The sequence below is a fragment of the Muntiacus reevesi genome, chromosome 1 (assembly GCF_963930625.1).
Source record: "Muntiacus reevesi chromosome 1, mMunRee1.1, whole genome shotgun sequence".
NCBI lineage: Eukaryota > Metazoa > Chordata > Mammalia > Artiodactyla > Cervidae > Muntiacus > Muntiacus reevesi.
This window is the reverse complement of record NC_089249.1, coordinates 181,596,648-181,620,565: the sequence shown is the minus strand read 5'-3', so window position 1 is coordinate 181,620,565 and position 23,918 is coordinate 181,596,648. Positions and strand designations below refer to the sequence as shown.

General features: G+C 55.6%; 1 protein-coding gene across 1 annotated transcript in view; it reads left to right on the top strand.

The window, feature by feature from the left end:
- The window catches only part of OBSCN (obscurin, cytoskeletal calmodulin and titin-interacting RhoGEF), a 226,432-nt gene that overhangs the window by 187,657 nt on the left and 14,857 nt on the right, over positions 1–23,918 (top strand). Inside the window, exons 69-94 of the mRNA XM_065917289.1 lie at positions 443–715; positions 1,464–1,739; positions 2,038–2,325; positions 2,437–2,712; positions 3,222–3,595; positions 4,121–4,985; positions 5,749–6,027; positions 14,470–14,548; positions 14,791–14,915; positions 15,068–15,265; positions 16,142–16,174; positions 16,313–16,411; positions 16,523–16,741; positions 17,118–17,190; positions 17,463–17,530; positions 18,546–18,662; positions 18,814–18,953; positions 19,384–19,584; positions 19,688–19,770; positions 19,996–20,169; positions 20,859–21,015; positions 21,381–21,497; positions 21,580–21,744; positions 21,837–21,995; positions 22,149–22,326; positions 22,863–22,976. Coding sequence (XP_065773361.1) covers positions 443–715; positions 1,464–1,739; positions 2,038–2,325; positions 2,437–2,712; positions 3,222–3,595; positions 4,121–4,985; positions 5,749–6,027; positions 14,470–14,548; positions 14,791–14,915; positions 15,068–15,265; positions 16,142–16,174; positions 16,313–16,411; positions 16,523–16,741; positions 17,118–17,190; positions 17,463–17,530; positions 18,546–18,662; positions 18,814–18,953; positions 19,384–19,584; positions 19,688–19,770; positions 19,996–20,169; positions 20,859–21,015; positions 21,381–21,497; positions 21,580–21,744; positions 21,837–21,995; positions 22,149–22,326; positions 22,863–22,976 — 5,130 coding nt within the window. The remainder of the gene's footprint in view (positions 1–442; positions 716–1,463; positions 1,740–2,037; positions 2,326–2,436; positions 2,713–3,221; positions 3,596–4,120; positions 4,986–5,748; positions 6,028–14,469; positions 14,549–14,790; positions 14,916–15,067; positions 15,266–16,141; positions 16,175–16,312; positions 16,412–16,522; positions 16,742–17,117; positions 17,191–17,462; positions 17,531–18,545; positions 18,663–18,813; positions 18,954–19,383; positions 19,585–19,687; positions 19,771–19,995; positions 20,170–20,858; positions 21,016–21,380; positions 21,498–21,579; positions 21,745–21,836; positions 21,996–22,148; positions 22,327–22,862; positions 22,977–23,918) is intronic.

Sequence of the window (23,918 nt, the reverse complement as noted above, 5' to 3'; positions counted from 1 at the left end):
GTGAGGGCAGAGTTATGTCTGGTCCGAGTGAGTGAGGGGAGCAGCCCAGTGGGTCTGTTAGCCCTGGCTGGGGGAGGAAAGGAAGGGAACAGTTTTCTGGAGGCCCGTGCTGCAGCAGAGCTGAGAGGCAGAAGCCTCTGTCTGCGTTTGAGCCTGGCCACAGCCTCGGGTGAGTTTTCAGTCTGTGACCGTTTGTGAGGCTTGTCGCCTGTTAGGTGGAGCGGACGCTCCTTCCTAACCAAGGCCTAGTGCTGGTGTAGGGACGGTCAGGGTCTTAGGACACAGGGCGGCCCTGTGCGGCGGCTCCTGATGGACACCCAGACACCCTCCCCCGGCCGCATCCTCTGAGTCCCTTCATCCCGAGAGGGGCTCTCCCACATGACTCTTGGGGTGCTGGGTAGGAAAAGCCCTGAGCACGCCTGGGGCCACCCTCTTTCTGCAGCCAAGAACACGGTGGTGAGGGGCCTGGAGAACGTGGAGGCGCCCGAGGGCGGCGAGGCGCTCTTCGAGTGCGTCCTGTCCCAGCCGGAGGTGGCCGCCCACACCTGGCTTCTGGATGATGAGCCCGTGCGCACCTCGGAGAACGCCGAGGTGGTCTACTTCGAGAACGGCCTGCGGCACCTGCTGCTGCTCAAAAACCTGCGGCCGCAGGACAGCTGCCGCGTGACCTTCCTGGTGGGGGACATGGTGACGTCTGCCTTCCTCACCGTCAGAGGTTAGACTTGTGGGTCAGAGGGCACTTCTCTGTGGCCCCCCCAGCTGCTGTCCCCCCGCGGGAGTGCGGGAGGATAGGGGTGGGGGGTTGGTCTGAGGCCCCTCCCGCGGGATAACCCACGTCAGGGATGCTGGGGCTGATGGTGGGACCACAGGGATGCGTCTCTCTCAGACCCGTCCCCCTAAATACCACGCGCTGCAGTGGGATGGGACGGGGTGGGCTAGAGCCCCTGTGTGAGGACTTGGGACTCTTCACCTCTCTCACCAGATCCCACGCTGCTTGGGCGCAGGGGCTGGCGATGGGGCTGGGGAGGCAGGGCACATGAGGCTCTCAGAGCCCTCCCAGATGTCACCTTGCGGGGGCATGGGGGCTGGGGTCCCAGGAGAGGGCCTAGGTTCCTGAGACACCTCCCCCCCCCCCCCCCGCTGGGTATTTGGCTGGGGGTCATAGGTGAGGGCTGGGGCAGCAGGGGTCATGGGGATTCCTCCACTGGGTACCTGGCTGCTCGGTCAGGGGTGGAGGGAGGTGGGGGAGCTGGGGCGTCTGGGAAGGGCGGTGACCTCTGAGACAGGAGAGCGTGGGGTGGCCATGCTGGGGCCTTTGATCTCTGAGGCTGCTCCCAGAGGCGGGAGGAGCGGGAGGCTAGGCACCCTCCTCTGCTCTGGGGCTGTGGGAAGAGGGTGGCATGGATGTCTCTGAGTGCCCCCAGGCCCCTGTGCTCACAGCGCCACCCTACCCCGCCCCACAGGCTGGCGCCTGGAGGTCTTGGAGGCGCCCCAGGATGTGACCGTGCGCGCCGGGGGGCAGGCCAGCTTCAGCTGCACCCTTAGCGAGACGGTGCCCGTGGGCGAGGCGACCTGGTACATAAACGGAGCCTCCGTGCAGCCCGATGACGCAGACTGGACCGTCACCGCCGACGGCAGCCACCATGCCCTGCTGCTGCGCCGGGCCCAGCCGCACCACGCCAGCGAGGTCACCTTTGCTGCTCGCGATGCTGTTGCCTCCGCGAGGCTCACTGTGCTGGGTGGGTGGCTTGGGCCTGCCTGCCGCAGCCCGGGTCCAGGGCTCTGGGGGAGGTGGGTGGGGGGACGAGGGGTTTATGCTTCAGAAGCTGCTGGGGGCTGTCCATGGCCCCCCACGTGGAGTGGACTTGGGGCACACAGTCTTCCTGTGACTCCAGCGCACCTTTGTCAGCCCTGCAGAAAGATGGGGCTGAGGGATACAGCTGCTTACAGGACTCAGGGGAGTAGACAGCAGCGTGGGCAGGTCTGCGGGTGCCGGCTGCCCGCTGCTGCACTGACCGCCTCCTCCCCGCCCCACAGGCCTCCCTGACCCCCCAGAGGATGCAGAGGTGGTGGGGCGCAGCGGCAGCTCCGTGACGCTGTCCTGGGTAGCCCCCGCGAGCGACGGCGGAGGGGGTCTCCGTGGCTACCGGGTGGAGATGAAGGCAGCAGCCACGGGGGAGTGGCGGCTGTGCCATGACCTGGTGCCCGGGCCCGAGTGTGTGGTGGCCGGCCTGGCCCCCGGGGAGACCTACCGCTTCCGCGTGGCTGCAGTGGGCCCAGCGGGCACTGGGGAGCCCGTGTACCTGCCCCAGACGGTGAAGCTTGGTGAGTGGCTGCCTTGGTCTTGGTTGGTGAAGGCGGGAGTCCAGCTTGCAGACCCTCTCTCAGCTGAGGGTCCCCACCCACATCCTTGCTGACCCTGATCCCTGTTCCCAGCAGAGCCCCTGGAACCCAGGCCTGCAGCCCCCGCCCCCGAGAGCCGGCAGGTGGTGGCTGGGGGGGACTTGTGTCTGGAGTGCGAGGTGGCCGAGGCGGGTGAGGTCGTCTGGCTGAAGGGGACAGAGCGCATCCAGCCCAGCGGGCGCGTCCAGGTCCTCTGCCAGGGCCAGCGGCAGATGCTGTTGATCCAGGGCTTCTCCGCGGAGGACCAGGGCGAGTACCGCTGCGCCCCTGCACGGGAGTCAGCCTCTGGGTCAGCTGCTGCTTTCCAGGGTATGTCTCCCGGGGCCTGCTGTGCAGAGGGGAGGAAGGGGCCCTGGGGTGTAGAGTGGGCCAACATGCTTCTCTCCTGAGAAACTGCGGGAGGAACATAGCTCACATTAAGGACTGAGGCCTGGGGTGGGGCAGTGCACCAATCGGTGTGGCCCAGCCTCCTGTCGGAACCCATATCACTGACATCTGAGGTCACGTTGTCCCCTGGTCGATGGCCCGCCTTGGTGCCCACCGCTGGCTCCAAATCCTTGCATGCCTGCCGTCTGAGTCCCCTGCACCTGCTCTGGCCCTGGCCTGGGGTCTCCTGTGTTCACCCGCTCTTGTGCAGGAGGGAGAATGAGGCCTAGAGAGGGCCGTTCAGAGCCTCTAAAACCTTGTCAAGATTGTGCATCGGAGCTCTCGGGTCCCAGGCAGGCAGCAGAGGCCTCTAACGGGAGCTGTGGTCAGGAGCCAGGGCCGGCCTGGGGTCGCTGTCCTTGTCTGACTGGCCGGTCTCCTGCGCTCCTCAGTGGTGCTGACTCCAGAATCTGGGGAGGAGGCCCCCGCTCAGCCCAGCCTGCCCCCCGAGGCCGCCCAGGAGGGCGACCTGCACCTGCTGTGGGAGGCGCTGGCCCGGAAGCGCCGCATGAGCCGCGAGCCCACGCTGGACTCCATCAGCGAGCTGCCCGAGGAAGACGGCCGCCCGCAAGGCCCACGGCCGGAGGCTGAGGAGGCTGCGCCTGACCTCTCAGAGGAGTACTCCACGGCCGACGAGCTGGCGCGCACCGGCGAGGCTGACCTCTCGCACACCAGCTCTGACGACGAGTCCCGAGCAGGCACGCCTTCGCTGGTTACCTACCTCAAGAAGGCCGGGAGGCCCAGCGCCTCGCCACTGGCTAGCAAGGTGAGTCTCCCGCTTGACCTGCAAGGAGTGGCGCGTGTTTCTTAGATCGTTGCCACTCCATCATTCCTCCACACGTCAACTGTCCACTGTTTGTCCATCGGTCCGTCCAGCACTCATCTATCCAGTCATTTTCCCACCCACTATCTGCCCATCTATCAGTCATCCAGCTACTGACCCGGTTATGAGTCACCTACCCATCTATCCATCCACGTGGCTGTTAAAACGCTTTTCCTGAAGAGCTGGAACCAGTCTCTCTGTGGTATTCCTCACAGCACTGTCCCCCTCTGGGGAAAGCAGTTTCAGGGAGGGTAGACCTGCTTTTTGGCCGCAGCAGAAGCCCTCAGGCACTCGGCCTCAGTGAAGGTTGCGCAGCTGCCAGCAGGCAGCAGGCAGGAGGCATGCCGGAGCAAGGCGTGGAGCTGGGGCAGGAGACCCGGGCTCTGTGTCCCCCTGCCCTGTGTGTGCTCCTGCCGCGTCCTTCGCCTGCCCTGGGCCTCAGGCACCCTACCTCACCTGTGCACACAGGTTGGGGCCCCAGCAGCCCCCTCCGGGAAGCCACAGGAGAAGCAGCAGGAGAAGCCACCTGCAGTACACCCACCGCCAGGAGACCTTAGCGCTGGGGACCTGGGCGACGCGACCTTGGACCAGGCTGCAGTGAAGATCCAGGCGGCCTTCAAGGGTTACAAGGTCCGGAAGGAGATGCAGCAGCAGGAGGGCCCCGTGCTCCGCTGCACGTTTGGGGACACCGTGGCCCAGGTGGGAGACGTCCTGCACCTGGAGTGTGTCGTGTCCAGCAAGACCGATGTGCGCGCCCGCTGGCTGAAGGATGGCGTGGAGCTGACGGACAGCCGGCACCACCACATCGACCAGCTTGCGGACGGCACCTGTTCTCTGCTGGTCACCAGCCTGGGCCGGGCCGACGCCGGCCGTTACACCTGTCAGGTGAGCAACAAGTTTGGCCACGTGGCCCACAGCGCCAGCGTGGCGGTCAGCGGCACGGAGAGTGAGAACGAGAGCTCCTCCGGGGGCGAGCTGGATGACAACTTCCGCCGGGCCGCCCGGCGGCTGCACCGCCTCTTCCGCACTAAGGGCCCAGCGGAGGTCTCGGACGAGGAGATCTTCTTCAGCGCTGACGAGGGCAAGGCAGAGCCTGAGGAGCCTGGGGACTGGCAGACGTACCGTGAAGATGAGCACTCCATCTGCATCTGCTTTGAGACGCTGGCGGAGGCCCGCCGGGCAGCCAGCCGCTTCCAGGAGATGTTTGGCGTGTTGGGCATCCGCGTGGACATCAGTCTGTCCGAGCAGGGACCGCGCAGGGTGGAGATGCGCATTGACAAGGTGGCACCCGCCCCTTCAGCCCCGCTGGAGCCAGCACCGACGGCAGAGGCTGGTGAGTCTGCACGCTATACGCGGGGAGGACGAGCAAGGCCAGGCTGGCGATCCAGCGTCAGCTGAAGACTCAAGGAGGTGGCTGGGCTTTAGCTTCCGGTTGTGCACATATGCGGCCCACTGAGCTTCAAAGAGCCCTGACTTTGGGGTGAGACAAAGCTCAGTTTAAATTCCAGCTCTGCCTCTTTGAGCCTCAGAGTCCTGTTCTATGAAATATGTTCGGGGATACTGACTTCCTAGAGTTTAGGGATTTATTTTTTTCCCCCATGAGGGTTTGAGATGTAATCTGTATAAAAAGTAGGGTCCCACATAGTCCAGTCTGAACCCCATTTCCCACTCTGGCAACTAAATTAATTGAAAAGTCATTTCGCTGTTTACTTCTGTCTCTCTCACAGGGAACATCATCACCCTCCTAAGGATTACCATCATAATGATACCCCAGCATCATTCCTCCCTTTAGTTCTCAGCTGCCTGGGTGCTTCCAATCCCAGACTGGCCTTCCCTTTACTTCCCCTTCCTCCCCATTTCCTGTCTGCTATCTCTCTGACCTCACGGGAGCTTGGGAACCAGGCTGGCAAAGAGAGGATTCTTCTAGAGCATGGGGAGGAGGGGATAGCCCGGTTGACAGAGACAGAATTCTGTTTGGCTGCCAGTCTGTGAGCACTCACGTGAATGGGCACCCTGCAGCACTGAACTGCTGGCAGCGGGGGTAGCTGAGGGGAGCCCAGGGCTGACGTGCTGTATGCCCTGCCCTCCTCTTCTAGCCCCGGTGTTCCTGACCGAGCTACAGAATCAGGAGGTGCTGGATGGGTACCCTGTGAGCTTTGACTGTGTGGTGGCAGGCCAGCCTATGCCCACCGTGCGCTGGTTCAAGGATGGGAGGATGCTGGAGGAGGATGACCACTACATGATCAGTGAGGACCAACAGGGTGGCCACCAGCTCATCATCACGGCTGTGGTGCCCGCAGACATGGGTGTCTACCGCTGCCTGGCTGAGAACAGCGTGGGTGTGTCCTCTACAAAGGCAGAGCTCCGAGTGGACCGTGAGTGCACATGTGGGTGTGAAGATTCAGGCAGGCCAGGGATCCTGCCGGTCAGACACAGTGCTGGGTTGGAGCATCGCCAACCCAGCGTTGGTCCCAGACCAGGCGGAATTTGGGGCTGGAATGTCTTTGGCAGATGGAGAGTTCTTTTGGAGCCCCCTTGAGAGGAAAATGGGATGGGGAAGAACCTGGGAGGATTTGGAGGTACCCCATGGGCACAGTGGGTGGTTAACTGCATTGTGGCCTAATAAGAAATATATATATTTGGTCTTTGTTCCTGATTCCTGGTGGGACCCTAGATAGCTTCAGTACAAATAAATCCATCTGATTTTTGACAAAAATCCAACAACAATTAGAGGAAACACAGAATTGCAGATTCAAGGATGGAATTTCAAATAGTGCTGGAGTAATGTGAACAATTGTAGGCAAAAATATAAACACACCAAGAAAACCAGAATCGAAAGAGACACATGTACCCCAGTGTTCCTCGCAGCACTGTTTACGGTAGCTAGGACATGGATGCAACCTAGATGTCCATCGGCAGTTGAATGGATAAGGGCATTGTGGTATACATACATAATAGGATATTACTCAGCTATAAAAAGGAACGCATTTGAGTCAGTTCTAATGAGGTGGATGAAACTGGAGCCTATTATACAGAGTGAAGTAAGTCAGAAAGAGAAACACCAGTACCGTATATTAATGCATACATATGGAATTTAGAAAGACGGTAATGATGATCCTGTATGCAGGGTAGCAAAAGAGACATTTAAAGAATAGCTTTGGACTCTGTGGGGGAAGGCAAGGGTGGGATGAGCTGAGAGAATAGCATTGAAACATGTGTATTACCATATGTAAGATAGATGACCAGTGCAAGTTCAGTGCATGAAGCAGGGCACTCAAAGCCAGTGCTCTGGGACAGCCCAGAGGAATGGGGTGGGGAGGGAGAGGGGAGGAGGGTTCAGAATGGGGGGACACATGTGTACCTGTGGCTGATTCATGTTGACGTATGGCAAAAATCATCACAATATTGTAAAATAAGTATTCTCCAATTAAAATTTATTAATTAAAAAAAGAAACCAAAAATAGGAACTTCAACCTTGTACGAAAATTACCTCAAAGTGGATTACATACTTCGGAGAAGGCAATGGCACCCCACTCCAGTACTCTTGCCTGGAAAATCCCACGGATGGAGGGGCCTGGTAGGCTGTAGTCTGTGGGATTGTTACGAGTCGGACACGACTTAGTGACTTCACTTTCACTTTTCACTTTCATGCATTGGAGAAGGAAATGGCAACCCACTCCAGTGTTCTTGCCTGGAGAATCCCAGGGGCTGGGGAGCCTGGTGGGCTGCCGTCTATGGGGTCGCACAGAGTCGGACACGACTGCAGTGACTTAGCAGCAGCAGCAGCAGGATTACATACTTAAATGTAAAATATGAACCTATCAAACTTTTAGGGAAAAAGTAGGAAGAAATCCTCAGGATTAAGGGCTACAAAAGACTACTTAGACTTGACCCTAAAACGAAAAACTGGTAAACTGGACCTCCTCAGACTTAGAACCTTTTGCTCTGTGAAAAATCAAGTGTTGAGGATGAAAAGCTATGGGCTGGGGAAAAGTACCTGCATTATTTGTTGAAAAGAATATTTTCCCTCATAACATTGTGTTGGAACTCTTCTTGCCAGAAATGAATTTCCATTAAATATATAGATTTATTTCTGACTCTCAGTTCTCTTCCATTCATCCAGATGTCTGTCATTATGCCATTACTACACTGTTTTGACTATCATAGCTTTGTATTAAGTTTTGAAACTTTGAGTGTGAGTCTGCCAACTTGGTTCTTGGTCAAGATTGTTTTGACCATCCTGAGTCTTTTGCATTTCTTTAAGGAATATTAGGGTCAGCTTGTCAATTCCTGCAAACATAATCTCTGGATACTTATTATTTCCTTTTTATCAATGGTTTTTGAGTAATTTAATCATATTTTTTGGTGCACTTGTCTTTATGTTCCTTGTCTTGCAGTTAATTGAGCGTCTTGAGTTAATGGGGCTTCCCTGGTAGCTCAGATGGTAAAGAATCTGCCTACAATGCAGGAAACCCAGGTTTGATCCCTGGGTCAGGATGATCTCCTAGAGAACGGAAGGGCTACTCACTCACTATTCTTGCCTGGAGAATTCCATGGACAGAGGAGCCTGGTAGGCTATACAGTCCATGGGTTCGCAAAAGAGTTGGACGCAACTTAGCAACTAATACTTTTAGTATTTTTAATATTTATATTTTAATATTTTTCATTAAGTTTGAAATTTGTGAGGCATTATTTCCTGAAATATTTTTCCTTTCCCCTGCATTTGAGGGCTTGTACATAATCGAGCCACTTGAAGTTGCACTTGTTGCTGTTCAGTCTCTCAGTTGTGTGTGACTCTTTGCAACCCCATGGACTGTAACACGCCAGGCTTCCCTGTCCATCACCAACTCCTGGAGCTTGCTCAGACTCATGTCCATTGAGTCGGTGATGCCATCCAACCATCTCAACCTCTGTCTCCCCCTTCTCCTCCTGCCATCAGTCTTTTCCAGCATCAGGGTCTTTTCCAATCAGTTGGCCCTTCACATCAGGTGGCCAAAGTATTGGAGGTTCAGCTTCAGCATCAGTCGTTCCAATGAATATTCAGGGTTGATTTCTTTTAGGATTGACTTATTTGATCTCCTTGCAGTCCAGGGGACTCTGAAGAATCTTCTCCAGCACCACAGTTCGAAAACATCAATTCTTTGGTGCTCAGCCTTCTTTATGGTCCAACACTCACACCCATACATGACTACTGGAGAAACTACACCTTTGACTATATGGACCTTTGTTAGCAAAATGATGTCTCTGCTTTTTAATATGCTGTCTAGGTTTGTCATAGCTTTTCTTCCAAGGAGCAAGTGTCTTTTAATTTCATGGCTGCAGTCACTGTCTGCAGTGATTTTGGAGCCCAAGAAAATAAAGTCTATCACTGTTTCCATTTTTTCCCATCTATTTGCCATGGGATGATGGGACCAGATGCCATGATCTGAGGTTTTGAATGTTGAGTTTTAAGCCAGCTTTTTCACTCTCCTCTTTCACCTTCATCAAGAGGCTCTTTAGTTCCTCTTCACTTTCTGCATATCGACGGTTATTGATATTTTTCCTGGCAATCTTGATTCCAGTTTGTGAGTCATCCAGCCTGGCATTCCTCATGATGTACTCTGCATATACGTTAAAAAAGCAGGGTGACAATATGTACCCTTGGTGTACTCCTTTCCCAATTTTGGATCATTCCATTGTTCCATGTTCAGTTCTAACTATTGCTTCTTGACAAATGTACAGATTTCTCAGAAAACAGGTAAGGTGGTCTGGTATTCCCATCTTTGTAAGAATTTTCCACCATTTGCTGTGATCCACACAGTCAAAGGCTTTGACCTAGTCAGTGAGGCAGCAGTAGATGTTTTTCTGTAATTATCTTGCAGAATCTTGTGAAGAATCAGCCTGGCAATTCAGGAGATGCAAGAGATGCAGGTTCGATCCCTGGGTCAGGACGATCCCCTGGAGAAGGAAATGGCAACCCACTCTAGTTTACTTGCCGGGGAAATCCTATGGACAGGGGAGCTTGGCAGGCTACAGTCCATGGGTTCCAAAGAGTCAAACATGACTGAGAACTGAGCACAACTGAAGTTGTACTACAGCTTACTCATAATCCTTTTAAATTTTAAAATTCTTGTTTTCTGTGCATTTCATTTTGCATAGTTTCTATTGCTATGCTTTTACATTCACTATCCTTTTTTTCTATAGTATCTAATTTGCTATCAATCCCATCCATTGTATTGTTTATCCCTAGAAGTTCTACTTGAATCATTTTTCTTAAAAATGATTTTTTTTTTTTGCTTTTTAATTTTTGACTGCACTGGGCTGTCATTGCATATGAGCTTTCTCCGGTTGCATGGAGTGGGAGCTACTCTTTGTTTTGGTGCGGTGGCTTCTCTTGCTGTGGCTCGCAGGCTCGAGAGGACTGGCTCAGTAGTTGTGATGCATAGTTTAGTTGCTCTGCAGCATGTGGGAGCTTCCTGTATCAGGAGTCAAACCCATGTCTGCAGCGTTGGTGGGTAGATTCTTAAGCACTAGACCACTGTGAAAGCCCCCCTACTTGAATCTTTTTGATATGTTCTCGATCTCATCTTAACTTTTTGAACACATGGAATACAGTTCTAATGCTTGTGTGAATGTCCTTCTCTCTCAGTTCTAACATCTGTGTCAAGTCTGAGTTGGTTTCCACTGACAGATTTTTCTACATGTTATAGGTTGTGTGTTTTCTGGTTCCTTGCATGTCTTGACAGTCTTGGATGAATGCCTGACCATGTGAATTTAACCCCATTGGGAGGTGGGTATTTTGTGTTTCTGCACATCATCTTGAGTAATACAGTGAGTTACTTGGAAGCAGCTGGATCCTTTTGGATCTGCCTTGTGTGATTTGTTAGGTGGGGCCAAGGCAGTGCGCAGTCCAAGGCTGGTCGCCTTTGTCTGCTGAAGTAAGAGTGTTCCTGAGCACTCTACCTGATGCCCCATGCATTCTGAAAGTGCCCGGTCTGCCTGTAATCAGACATTATTGCAGCCCTTGTGCTCCTCTGGCAGTGTCTCCTCTGGGCCTCTCAGATGGCTCTCCTCTCTGCATGTACCAGTTGGTGCTCTGCTGAATCCCCGAGAGAGGGGACCTCTCTGCACAGCTTTCTCTTCTCGGATTTTCTGTTCCCTGGACAAAGACTGCCTTTGTCCCTCAGGACATCAGTTCTTGTTTCCTCTACTCAGGATCTGCCTGACTCTGCCTCAGTTTCCCCTTCATGTAAACTTAAGGCAAGAAGCTGGGGCAATTATAGGGCCCACTGTTGTTTCCTGAGGCTTCCCTCATAGCTCAGTTAGTAAAAGAATTCGCCTGCATTCCTGTCTCTAACAGATCACTGTCCTTCACTTGCATAATGCCTGTGACCTGAAAACCATTCTGCTGATTCTGTACCCAACTGTAATGTGTGGGTATTTTTTCTCCCACAAAAAGAAATTCTCTGAGATACCAACTGAGTGTCCTATAGTTTAAGTCAATTCTGATCCATCTTCCCAGAGATAGCATCATATCCCATAGGTTAAGGGCTCAGTCCCACAAAGCTTCCCCCCCCCCCCACCATTTCAGATATCACCTACAAGTCCAGGTTGTCACCTGTGCTTCTGGCCAATATGCTATAAATTAGAAGTTCCAGTGATTCTTTCCTTGGTTTTGATTAATTTGCTAAAGTGGTTCACAGAACTCAGAGAAACATTTTACTTACTATGTCAGCAGTTTATTATAAAAGGATATAACTTAGAAACAGACAGATGGAAGGAATGTATAGGCCAGGCAGGTGGGAAGGGCCCAGGTTGAGCTTGCCGCTCTCCCCTGATCATGTGCTCACCAACAGGAAAGCTCTCTGAACCCTATTCTTTGGGATTTTTATGAAGGTTTCATTATACAAACACAACTGATTAAATCATTGGCCATTGGTGACTGAAGTAAATCTCCAGCCCTTCTCTCCTTCCTTGAGGTCCGGGGGTTCCCAACCTAATCCTGTGGTTGGTTACCCTAGCTTATGGAAAAATCACCACATCCTTAGGGGCTTTCAAAAAAAAATCACGTCATTAATGTAAAATCCAAATCTACCTAAAGAAACAAAAGACCTATGTATAGAAAACTATAAAACACTGATGAAAGTTATAAAACACAAATCAAAGGTGACACAAATAGATGGAGAAGTACACCATGTTCATGGATTGGAAGAATCAATATAGTGAAAATGACTATACTGCCGAAAGTAATCTATAGATTCAATGCAATCCCTATCAAGCTACCAAAGTTATTTTTCACAGAACTAGAACAAATAATTTCACAATTTATATGGAAATACAAAAAACCTTGAATAGCCAAAGCAATCTTGAGAAAGAAGAATGGAACTGGAGGGATCAACCTGCCTTCCTTCAGGCTCTACTACAAAGCCACAGTCATCAAGACAGTATGGTACTGGCACAAAGACAGAAATACAGATCAATGGAACAAAATAGAAAGCCCAGAGATAAATCCATATACCTACGGACACCTTATCTTTGACAAAGGAGGCAAGAATATACAATGGAGAAAAGACAATCTCTTTAACAAGTGGTGCTGGGAAAACTGGTCAACCACTTGTAAAAGAATGAAACTAGAACACTTTCTAACACCATACACAAAAACAAACTCAAAATGGATTAAAGATCTAAATGTAGACCAGAAACTATAAAACTCCTAGAGGAAAACATAGGCAAAACACTCTCTGACGTAAATCATAGCAGGATCCTCTATGACCCACCTCCCAGAATATTGGAAATAAAAGCAAAAATAAACAAATGGGGCCTAATTAAACTTAAAAGCTTTTGCACAACAAAGGAAACTGTAGGCAAGGTGAAAAGACAGTCCTCAGAATGGGAGAAAATAATAGCAAATGAAGCAACTGACAAATAATTAATCTCAAAAATATACAAGCAGCTCCTGCAGCTCAATTCCAGAAAAATAAACGACCTGATCAAAAAATGGGCCAAAGAACTAAACAGACATTTCTCCAAAGAAGATATACAGATGGCTAATGAACACATGAAAAGATGCTCAGCATCACTCATTATCAGAGAAATGCAAATCAAACCCACAATGAGGTACCATCTCATGCTGGTCAGAATGGCTGCTATCAAAAAGTCTACAAACAATAAATCCTGGAGAGGGTGTGGAGAAAAAGGAACCTTACACTGTTGGTGGGAATGCAAACTAGTACAGCCACTATAGAGAACAGTGTGGAGATTCCTTAAAAAACTGGAAATAGAACTACCATATGACCCAGCAATCCCACTGCTGGACATATACACCAAGGAAAGCAGAATTAAAAGAGACATGTGTACCCCAATGTTCATCACAGCACTGTTTACAACAGCCAGGACATGGAAGCAACCTAGATGTCCATCGGCAGACAAATGGATAAGAAAGCTGTGGTACATACACACCATGGAATATTACTCAGCTATTAAAAAGAAGGCATTTGAATCAATTCTAATGAGGTGGATGAAACCAGAGCCTATTATACAGAATGAAGTAAGTCAGAAAGAAAAACATCAATACAGTATATTAATACATGTGTATGGAATTTAGAAAGATGGTAATGATGACCCTATATACGAGAGAGCAAAAGAAACACAGATGTAAAGAATAGACTTTTGGACTCTGTGGGAGAAGGCGAGGGTGGGATGATTTGAGAGAATAGCATTGAAACATGTATACTATCATATGTGAAATAGATCGCCAGTCCAGGTTCGATACATGAGACAGGGTGCTCAGAGCTAATGCACTGGGATGACCTTGAGGGATGGCATGGGGAGGAAAGTGGGAGGGAGGGTCAGGATGGGGAACACATGTACACCCATGGTTGATTCATGTGAATGTATGGCAAAAACCACCACAATATTGTAAGGTAATTAACCTCCAATTAAAATAAATTTTTAAAAAATCCCAATCTGTATGCCTGTCCAGTTAGGAAATTCCAAGTGTGTAGGAACTCTGAGTCAGGAACAGGAGGAAGACCAAACTTCTATTTCTTATTATAAATCACTACATCACAGCCATTATTTTCTTTATTGTGTTTGTTTTCCTTTGATTGTTTTGGGAGTGGATATCTTCAGGCTGTTATAACAGTTCCATAGACTGGGCCTCTTAAATAATAGAAGCACACTGCCTGAAGTCATGGAGACGGAAGGGTGCTGGTGAGAGTCCTCTTCCGAGTTGCCGACAGCTGTTTTCTCACGGTGTTCTCACATATGGGAAGGGAGAAGGGGTCCTTCCTTAGAAGGGCACTAATCCCATTCATGAGGGTCCACCCTTATGAAGTCATCTGAGCCTGATCACCGTGAAAAGTTCCCACCTTCAGACATCGTCATGTTAGGAGTAAGGACTTGAACATGTGAATTTTGGGGGGATACAGCGCTCAGACCACAGCAGAAGATAAATTTAGCCCTTACTCTTCATTGTGGCTCTAAGAGGAAACCCCAGCTGCTGGTTTTGAGACCTGTGTCACCCTTGTTCCTTAGTTAGGGGGAACGAACCAAGGAGCTCAGTTAATTGCCACTGTCTGCTATTGTGAAGCCCAGTACTGATAATTTGTTGGGTCTTGATGTCAGTTACAGGCCTGGAAACATGGGCTGGTATATAACATGGGGACAGGGAGGGGCCGTGGGGTAGCCGCATCCCCCTTTCCTTCTGACTCAGAAGTGCAGAAGTGTGAGTGTCCCCGGGAACAGCTGCAGTGAGCATCAGGTACCCTCTGGGGTGGGACTCGTGCCTGGGAAGAAGATGAGGTGCAGGTCGCTTCAGCCCCTCCCTTCATCTGCAGTGACCAGCACCGACTATGAGACTGCCGCGGACGCCACAGAGACCTCGTCCTACTTCAGCGCCCAGGGCTACCTGTCCAGGTAGAGGGCCAGGCGGAGGTGGGCAGCGGCCGGTGGGCTGGTGGTCCCGGGTCCTCGAGGGGGTGGCAGTGCTGGCTTGGACTGACAGCATCCCAAGCGTGGTGGCTTCAGCCAGTCCACAGTACCCTCCACCCAGCACAGAGGAGAGCTCAGGAATCACCCACCCCAACCCCGGACCCCTCCTATTCTGGAGCCCTCACTGGTCCTGCTCACGGCTGCCATTTCTTTGTTCTCCCTGCCAGCCGGGAGCAGGAGGGCACAGAGTCCACCTCGGAGGAGGGGCAGCTGCCCCAGGTCGTGGAGGAGTTGAAAGACCTGCAGGTGGCCCCTGGCACGCGGCTGGCCAAGTTCCAGCTCAAGGTGAAAGGTAAGCGGGAGAGGGACGGGGGGCAAGGCGCTGTCTCCTGCCAAGCCACGGTTGCATGATCACCTGTGACCCCGGGCTCTCTGAGGGCCTGTGGCAGGCATGGTGCCCACTGGGCTGGAGCCCTGTGCTCACCACTCCCCCTGTGGCCTCAGGCTACCCCACACCCCGGCTCTACTGGTTCAAAGACGGGCAGCCCCTGACCGCATCCGCGCACATACGTATGTCGGACAGGAAGATGCTGCACACCCTGGAGGTTGTCTCGGTCACCGGCGAGGATGCCGGCCAGTACTCGGCGTACATCAGCAACGCCGTGGGTGCTGCTTACTCGTCTGCTCGGCTCCTGGTCCGAGGTGGGTGCCGAGCAAGGTGGCAGGGCCTTGCGTCCACACCGGGGTTGCTGTAGCAGGCCTGGAAGCCAGGACCCAGTGGTCACTGCCCCTGTGTACAGAAGCCACAGGCGGCCAGAAACTGCTTCCCAGAGAGCGTGTGCCCCTAAGGGGTGAAGTGTGCATGTGAAAGTGTTAGTCGCTCAGTCACGTCCGACTCTTTGTGACCCCATGGACTGTAGTCCACCAGGCTCCTCTGGCCGTGGAATTTTCCATTCAAGAATATTGGAGGGGGTAGCCTTTCCCTTCTCCAGGGGATCTTCTCAACCCAGGGATTGAACCCAGGTCTCCTGCATTGCAGGCAGATTCTTTACAATCTGAACCACCAGGGAAGCTGAGGGGGCAAGGGGCCCATGAAAACTGACTAGCTAGAAGGCCAGCTAGCTGGTGGAGTAGTCCCAGGCAAGCATGGGGCCTTCAGGAGACTCTGGAGAGGAAGAAGCACATAGTCATTTTAGAAGTAGAAGTCTGAACTTGCTTACTTTTCCAAGTCCTGAGCACGGCAAGGTGATTACAAGTCTTACCCAAGTCTGCGCTGGTCTGGGGAGCCAACATGGCCTGTGGCTTGCCTTCAGTGTGACTTTCTGAGCAGACCTGTTCCCTGTGTTGGCTTCAGCACAGCGCCTCAGACCCCTGGGCTGACATGGGGTAGCATTGCGTCTGGTCCGTGGGGCCTGAGTGCGAATCCCAGGTCTGCACGGCCAGCCAGGCTTAGGAACGGTGCTGTGTGTGGTGTGTGGGAGTGGGTGGGGCCCCCTGAGACTCCCACCCTGGTAGGCAGGCCTGTTCAGGGGAGGGGGCACCTTGGTGCTGTAGATCTGACTTGTGTGCTTTTTTCAGGCCCCAATGAACCAGAAGAGAAGCCAGCATTAGGTGAGCTGAATCCAGAGGGCAGAGAGAGGGAGGCCCTGGGCATAGATTCAGTGAGGGAGTGTGAGGGGGAATTGTGGAATTCCCATGTGGAGTTGGGGATCCGTGTTGTTTACCGCCAAATGCCCTGTGTCTTTCCAGATGCACAGCAGCAGCTGGTGCCACCCCGCTTCCTGGAGAAATTCTCCTCCAAGAAGGTGAAAAAGGGTTCCAGCATCACTTTCTCCGTGAAGGTGGAAGGTAGGCGGTCCTGCCTCCCCGCCCCTGCTCAGGACCCTTCCTGAGAGGCTCGGGGGTGAGCCGCCCTCCTGGTGTGGGGAAGGACTGTCCAGCACGCACTCCTGCCCACAGGAAGCCCGCCGCCGGCTGTGCACTGGTTGCGGGAGGAAGCGGAGCAGGGTGTGCTGTGGATCGGCCGCCACACGCCGGGCTACACGGTGGCCAGCTCCGCCCAGCAGCACAGCCTAGTCCTGCTGGACGTGGGCCGACAGCACCAGGGCACCTACACCTGCATCGCCTCCAACGCTGCTGGCCAGGCCCTCTGCTCCGCAGGCTTGCACGTCTCTGGCCGTGAGTGGGCGTGGGAGCGGGGGCAGAGTGGGCCGTGTGCAGCCTCCGGGCTCCTGGGCCAGTCCCCGCCCGCTACCCTGTGGGCTCCACTCAGCTAGACCCTCCTAGAAGCCCCCACCACCCTGAGCGGTTTCTTCCCGGGCCCTCTCAGCTCCTCTGAGGGCTGGTGAATCAAGTGCACGCTCCTTCCGTTTCCTGCCACTGGTGGGGTGACTGTGGACAAGTTGGGGCAGTGGGCACAGGCTTCCTCGGGGCTCCAGGGGACAGGGACAGGGCCCAGTGGGTGGGCCAGGCATCACTGGCAGGGGTGCTGGCCAGAATCCACACTCAAGGGTGTGTGGTATCACTCTGGTGGTCTGCCCTGCTCTCCCAACAGTGCCTAAGGAGGCGGGGGCCGCGGAGGAGCAGCCCGAGGTGAAGGAGGCCCTCATCTCCACCTTCCTGCAGGGGTGAGTGAGGGGCTGCTCAGGAGACGGGGGGCCAGCAGAGAGGGCCCGAGAATGTGGGCCCTGGGGGTGCAGGTCCTGGGAGTGGGGGCGGTGCAGCCACTGGGGCGGAGCCCCGTCCTGCACCCCCACCCAGCTCTGCTCTGCTTGGATCATGGGCTCAGCTCCCCACTGGAGAGGAGTCTTTCCCCAGGACCGTGACTGTGGCGTCTGGCCCCACAGCCCCCAGACCCTCTTTTCTGTCAGGCTCCTCAGGGTATCTCCTCCCCCTCTAGGACCCAAGCTGTTGCTGCACAGATGTCAGAACCTGCAGCTTTCACGGACCTTTCTGGGCAGAAGAAAGGTACGGGCCGGGTGGGCACACGTCTGTGCAGGGAGGGACGAGGGCGTGCAGGAGGCTGCTCGGCGGGCCACCCCAGGACTGTGGGGCTGCTCCGGGCTGTGTGGCCCTGGGAACACAGCTGGCCCTGCTCGGGCCGGGGCTCCCTGGCCTCTTGTGGACCCAATTCTGACCTGCACAGGGCCCCAGCACCTTGGTGTGCTTTAAACTCGTTTTTATGGAAAATACTGTCTGCACAGAAGTCAGGAGGAAGAAGCCATACATCCTTGTGCCCACTGCCTGTGGGATCATTCTTCACCGACCTGCTTCGTTAATATGCCCACTCCTCCCTCTCCTGCGCTGCCCACCGTTGGTCATCCTCATTGCCCCTTAACCCCAACACCTCCCCTGACCCATCGCCCCCGCCAAGGATCTCACGTCCATCAGGGTCAACCTGAAGCTGCCAGGGTTCTGGCCCCCCAGCCCTTGAGCCACAGTTTGGGGTCCTGCCCACTGCCTTCAGTGTCCAGAACCTGTCCTTGTGTTATACTGCCTGGCGGGGCTCCCTCTGATCTCTGTCCCTCCTGAGCCCCTCCCCAGACCAAAGGCCAAGTGGACAACAGGAATGAAAGTGGCACAGACCTTCCCCCCCACCCCGGGGAACCCCACAGCGCCAAGCTCCAAGCCTCACCTGACCACTTGCTCAGCTTTGCCCTCAGCTCCCCTTCACCCAGTGCCCTACACCTTTGCAGGCTGCCCGCTGCCCCCACCTGTCTGCTCTCCCTCCAGGCACCTACTGCCTCCACTGCCCAGACCCTGCTTCCCCAAGTTCACGGTCCCCTAAATCACACCTTGGCTCAGATGCCTTTGAGCCAAAGAGACCCCAGTCATGGTCAGTATGTCCTGCTTCTGGCAATGCTGGCCCAGCTCTGTGTGTGCATCGGCATCTCTGACCCCAAGCCCGGGGTGGCCTGGGTACATGTGTTCAGGCACATCTGTGGCACACACAGCTGGCTGAGCCAGGCTCTGGCCCCAACAGAGCTCCTGGCAGCAGAGGCCCGTGGCCATCTGTCCTTGGCCGAGGTGGGCACGGAGGAGTTCCTGAAGAAGCTCACTTCGCAGATCACAGAGATGGTGTCGGCCAAGATCACACAGGGTAAGGCTGGCTCATGATGGAATGAGCTCCAGGGAAGGCCGAGACTGAGCCCCAGGCCTGGGCCCTTCCCACCTGCATGCCCTGGACATCCATGGGGAGACGGCCGGTGGGGCAGGCCCTTTGAGGGCCTCCTGTGTCCTCTGTCCCTCAGCGAAGCTGCAGGTACCTGGAGTTGACAGTGACGAGGAGTCAAAGACGCCGTCCGCGTCCCCCCGGCATGGCCGTTCACGCCCCTCTTCCAGCATCCAGGAGTCGTCCTCGGAGTCTGAGGACGGGGACTCCCGGGGAGAGGTGCGTGGGCAGGCGAGGGGTGGGGGAAGGGGAGGTGAGAGCCGTGGGGACAGGGCACAGGTCAAGCTGGTATGGGGGAGAAGGAGGTGTGGGGAACACCCCTTCGTGGCCAGCATCACCACCATGACTCAGGACACACCCAGCATCCCGAGACTCCTCCTGGTCCCTTTGGAGGGAGCCACCTGTACTCCTGAAAGGAGTTCCCTACCTGGAGCTGGGTCAGGCCTCTTTTAGAGCCTCACAGAATGTCAGAATGGCTGTGTCTTCTCCACTGACTCCTCGGGGCCTTGTGACCTGAGGCTTTGGGAGGCCCACTGGCCTTCTCCCAGCCCTACTCCCCTCAGGTGTCTGCACGGGTCCCTGGGGCCTTGGGAGACCTGGCTGGCCCCAGCCCAGGTCCGACACAGCAGTTCCTCTGTCTCACCCGCAGATCTTTGACATCTATGTGGTCACAGCTGACTACCTGCCCCTGGGGGCTGAGCAGGATGCCATCTTGCTGCGGGAGGGCCAGTACGTGGAGGTCCTGGACTCTGCCCACCCCCTGCGCTGGCTCGTGCGCACCAAACCCACCAAAAACAGCCCCTCTCGGCAGGGCTGGGTGTCCCCTGCCTACCTGGACAGGCGGCTCAAGGTAACTAGGTGGCTGGGGGGGTGGTCCTGGGGTCGCAGGTGGGAGCCTGACCCTTGAAGGGCAGGCCAGTGCTCAGGCTGCCTGTGCCTCCATCTCCCAACAGCTATCTCCCGAGTGGGGGCCAGCCGAGGCCCCTGAGTTCCCTGGGGAGGCTTTGTCAGAGGATGAGTACAAGACGAGGCTGAGGTGAGGGGCCCCCAGACAGGTGCTATGGGAAGGTGGCTTTCTGTTGGGGAGCTCCGAGATACTAGTTTTCTGTGGCGGGGCCGCCTGGTGGGTGTGGGGGTGCCCTTCCCTCTGTCATCTTGCCCGGCCCATTCTGAAAGTGGTCAGCACAGTGCGTGTGGCCTAGAAGTGCCCCGGTGAGCAGCTCAGCTCCTGGGTCTCCCCTCACGGCTGCCTCCCTGCCAGTGCCATCATCCGGGACCTGCTGAGCTCAGAGCAGTCCTTCGTGGGCGAGCTGCAGTTCCTGCAGAGCCACCACATGCAGTACCTGGACCGCTGCCCCCACGTGCCCGCAGCCATGGCCAGCCAGAAGGCGGTCATCTTCCGAAATGTGCAGGACATCGGCCACTTCCACAGCAGGTGGGCCTCGAGGCGTTTCCTTTGGTCTGTATGTGTGTACATGCATGTACGTGTGGTACGTGCTCAGATACAGATACATGTGTGCACACACGAGTCACACGTGCACAGGACACACGCACGTGGATGCTCACACTTGCACATGTGTGTCCTGGCAGGCCTGGGCCTCAGGGGAGTGGGCAGGGGTTGAAAAGAGACAGAACCTTGGATGACTTGATTGACCCATTGGTGCACCGCAGCCCTGTACAAGGACACACGTGTCCCCAGGAACTCAGGCACGTGTGCCTCGCTTACGCCCAGAAGTGCCTGCAGCTCACCTACCCACTGCCACCCAAGGACACAGGCATGCCCCAGAAGTGTGCACACGTTACATACAAGTACATGTGCATACCTGCGCACACACACACCATTTCATGTGTGGGCATGCATGTGCTTGGTACACACACGTATACATGTTCACCCTCAGACATATCGGCCCTTACATATTTACATGCCCACAAACACGTGTACATGCAGCACGCGTGAAAACGTGTGTGTCCCTCACAGCCCAGAGCACTGACTTTCATCCATAGGCACTCGGGCCTGGATAGCAGCCTGTCCTTCCCAAACCCTCAGTCTGGGCCTGGATTGTGGGTCCCGGGTGGGGGTCCTGATGTCAGCCCTCACCTGACCACAGTTCCCCTCTGTGGCAGCTTCTTACAGGAGTTGCGTAGCTGTGACACAGATGATGATGTGGCCATGTGCTTCATCAAGAACCAGGCAGCCTTCGAGAAGTATCTGGAGTTCCTGGTGGGCCGAGTGCAGGCAGAGTCGGTGATGGTCAGCACAGCAGTGCAGGAGTTCTACAAGGTGACCCTCTGCCCCCCAGTTCTGCCTCCACTCCCCAGGCGTCATGCTGGCTCCTGGCTTTTAGATCATCTCCCCTGACCCTGCTCAGGCTCTGCTTTACCTTCCCAGGACCCCTGACCCCCAGGTTAGAAAAGCAGGCAGGGTCCCCCCACCAACCCTGCTCGCTCACCAACCCTGCTCACATGTTAGGTGGTGACACTGGCCACCCCCTGGGTCAGCAGTGGGACCCACCTGGGGAGGAGGGTCTGTGTGTGAGCATGCCAGCTCCCCTGGGCCCCCAGTCCACTGACCTTCAGACTCCGGGGACACAGGCCCTCTGGGGGCTGCACCCTCCTGCCCTGAGCCCAGTGCTGTGGTCCCCACAGAAATACACCGAGGAGGTGCTGTCAGCCGCAGACCCCTCGCAGCCACCGCCCCCACCACTGCAGCACTTCCTGGAGCAGCCGGTAGAGCGGGTCCAGCAGTACCAGGCCCTGCTCAAGGTAGGCAGTCCGGTCCAGGGGCTGTGGGGCCGCCTCGTGCCCGGCCACCCCAGGCCTTGCCTTGACCTGCAGTCTTCCGCAGGAGCTGATCCGCAACAAGGCACGGAACGGCCAGAACTGCGCGCTGCTCGAGCAAGCCTACGCAGTGGTGTCAGCCCTGCCGCAGCGAGCGGAGAACCAGCTGCACGTGTCACTCATAGAGAACTACCCCGGCACCTTGGAGGCCCTGGGCGAGCCCATCCGCCAGGTCTGGGGCTGAGGGTGCAGAGGCGGGCCCTGGGCAGGGGGAGGGTGGATGCCAGGCTGGGCCTGGCTGACCTCGGCTGACTGCTCACCCAGGGCCACTTCATCGTGTGGGAGGGGGCGCCGGGCGCGCGGATGCCCTGGAAGGGCCACCATCGGCACGTCTTCCTGTTCCGCCACCACCTGGTGGTCTGCAAGCCCCGGCGGGACTCGCGCACCGACACCTTCAGCTACGTCTTCCGGAACATGATGAAGGTTGGCAGGGTGCCGGCGGAGCCTGGGTGGGCCGAGGGAGGCCGTGCAGGCTGTGCTGGCAGGGGAAGGCCAGGGGTCAGTCCTGCAAGCCTGGCCTCCGTGACCACGGCCTGCTCTGCGTCCCGGCAGTCAGCCTGTGCCCTCCTCCCACAGCTGAGCAGCATCGACCTGAACGACCAGGTGGAGGGCGATGACCGAGCCTTTGAGATCTGGCACGAGCGGGAGGACTCCGTACGCAAGTACCTGCTGCAGGCACGGACGGTCATCACCAAGAACTCCTGGGTGAAGGAGATCTGTGGCATCCAGCAGCGCCTGGCCTTGCCCATCTGGCGTGAGTGCCTGGGCTCCGGGGGCAAGGCTGGGAGGGAGGCCGAACCTTCGCCTGGGCGCCTGGCTTGAGAGCACACGAGTCGGCAGGTCCTGAGCTCTGGGCCCTTGTCGCCACCTGGGCAAGCACAAGGGAAGATACTCAATTCTAGGGCAAGTGGCGCGCCCCACCCTTGGTTAGCCAGATGTGGTGGGGCCCTCGGGGTCCGTGCTTGGCTGCCCCCAGCACAGGGCAGGCAGGCTGTGTTAGGGATGTGAAGGGCCCAGCAGTCTCGGTTTTGCTTCTTCACTTAGAATGGGAGAGAGGATCCCATTTCAACACGCCCTCCTTTCCCACAGTTCCTACCATGCTCCCTGACGTATCCTGGGCCTCTGTCCCTTCCCCTGAGTCCCATCCAGCTCCTAGTGTGGTACTGTGGATAAAGGCTCCTAAGGGGTGGTGTCTGCCGCAACCATTTGTTGATCAGGGGGCTCTGGTCCTGCCAGGTGTACACCTGAGGGAATGCGTGAGTGATCAAGGCCCTGTGTTTGTATCCCCAGGCCCCCCTGATTTTGAAGAAGAACTGGCCGACTGCACAGCTGAGCTGGGTGAGACAGTCAAGCTAGCCTGCCGTGTGACGGGCACACCTAAGCCCATTGTCAGCTGGTACAAAGGTAAGCCTTTGGGTGCTAATCCTGCAACAGGCAAGAGCCACCCAGAGGGAATCAGGCTGGGCAGAGGGCCAGGGATCCAGGGTGGGGCCTGACGGAGGGCCTGGGTCCAAGAGACAGGCCTCCTGTTCTGGTTGCCTGCCCCTGAATCGAAGCCAGGCACAGGGTGAGGTGGGACAGAGGCGGAGCTTGCTCCCGTGTGCGTCATGCTTTTGACACAGTGACTCTGCCAACCCCTGAAGCTCGCTCATTCGTTCCCTTATTTGATCATGTTTGTGCTGAGTGCCCAGGACCATTCCAGGTGCGTGGGAAATAGCAGTGACCAGGCAGGTCATCCTTGTCGGTGGATAGAGGCCGGCCTTCTCAGGGAGGAGACAGATGATAAGCACATAGACAGATATGCAATATGAAGTTAGAAGTGGCATGACCAGCCAGAGAAATACAGAAGAATGAAGGGCAGACAGCTTGGAGGAACTCCCAGTGGGCAGCGAGACTCCAGGGGAACAGGAGGCAGAGGGGAGCTGAGGCAGGCGTAGTGGGGAATGAGGCTGGAGAATGCTGGGACTTGAGGGCCGCCGTGTGGTTCTCAGGTCTGACTCCCCTGTGTGATGGGAGCTGCAAACTCCAGGGGTCCCCAGGAACACCTTCACTTCTGACATCAACTTCAGGACCCCAAGACCATTCTCACTGGGTACCAACTGCATGCATGGGTGTCCCACAGCCACCTTCAGGCTCAGCGATCGAATCTCAGGGGCTCCACGGAACTCAGCACAACCATGCCAGTCAGGGTCCTGGTTCACCGCAGTAAGAAGGAAGCGGTCCATGGGGTGGGATCCATGTGAGGGTCCAGGCGTGGCCCAAATGTCCCCACAATAGAGTCGTGTGGACATGCCGGTGTCTGTCACCTCTGATGTGTCCCAGCACAGGTAGCGTGGCCCACCAGGG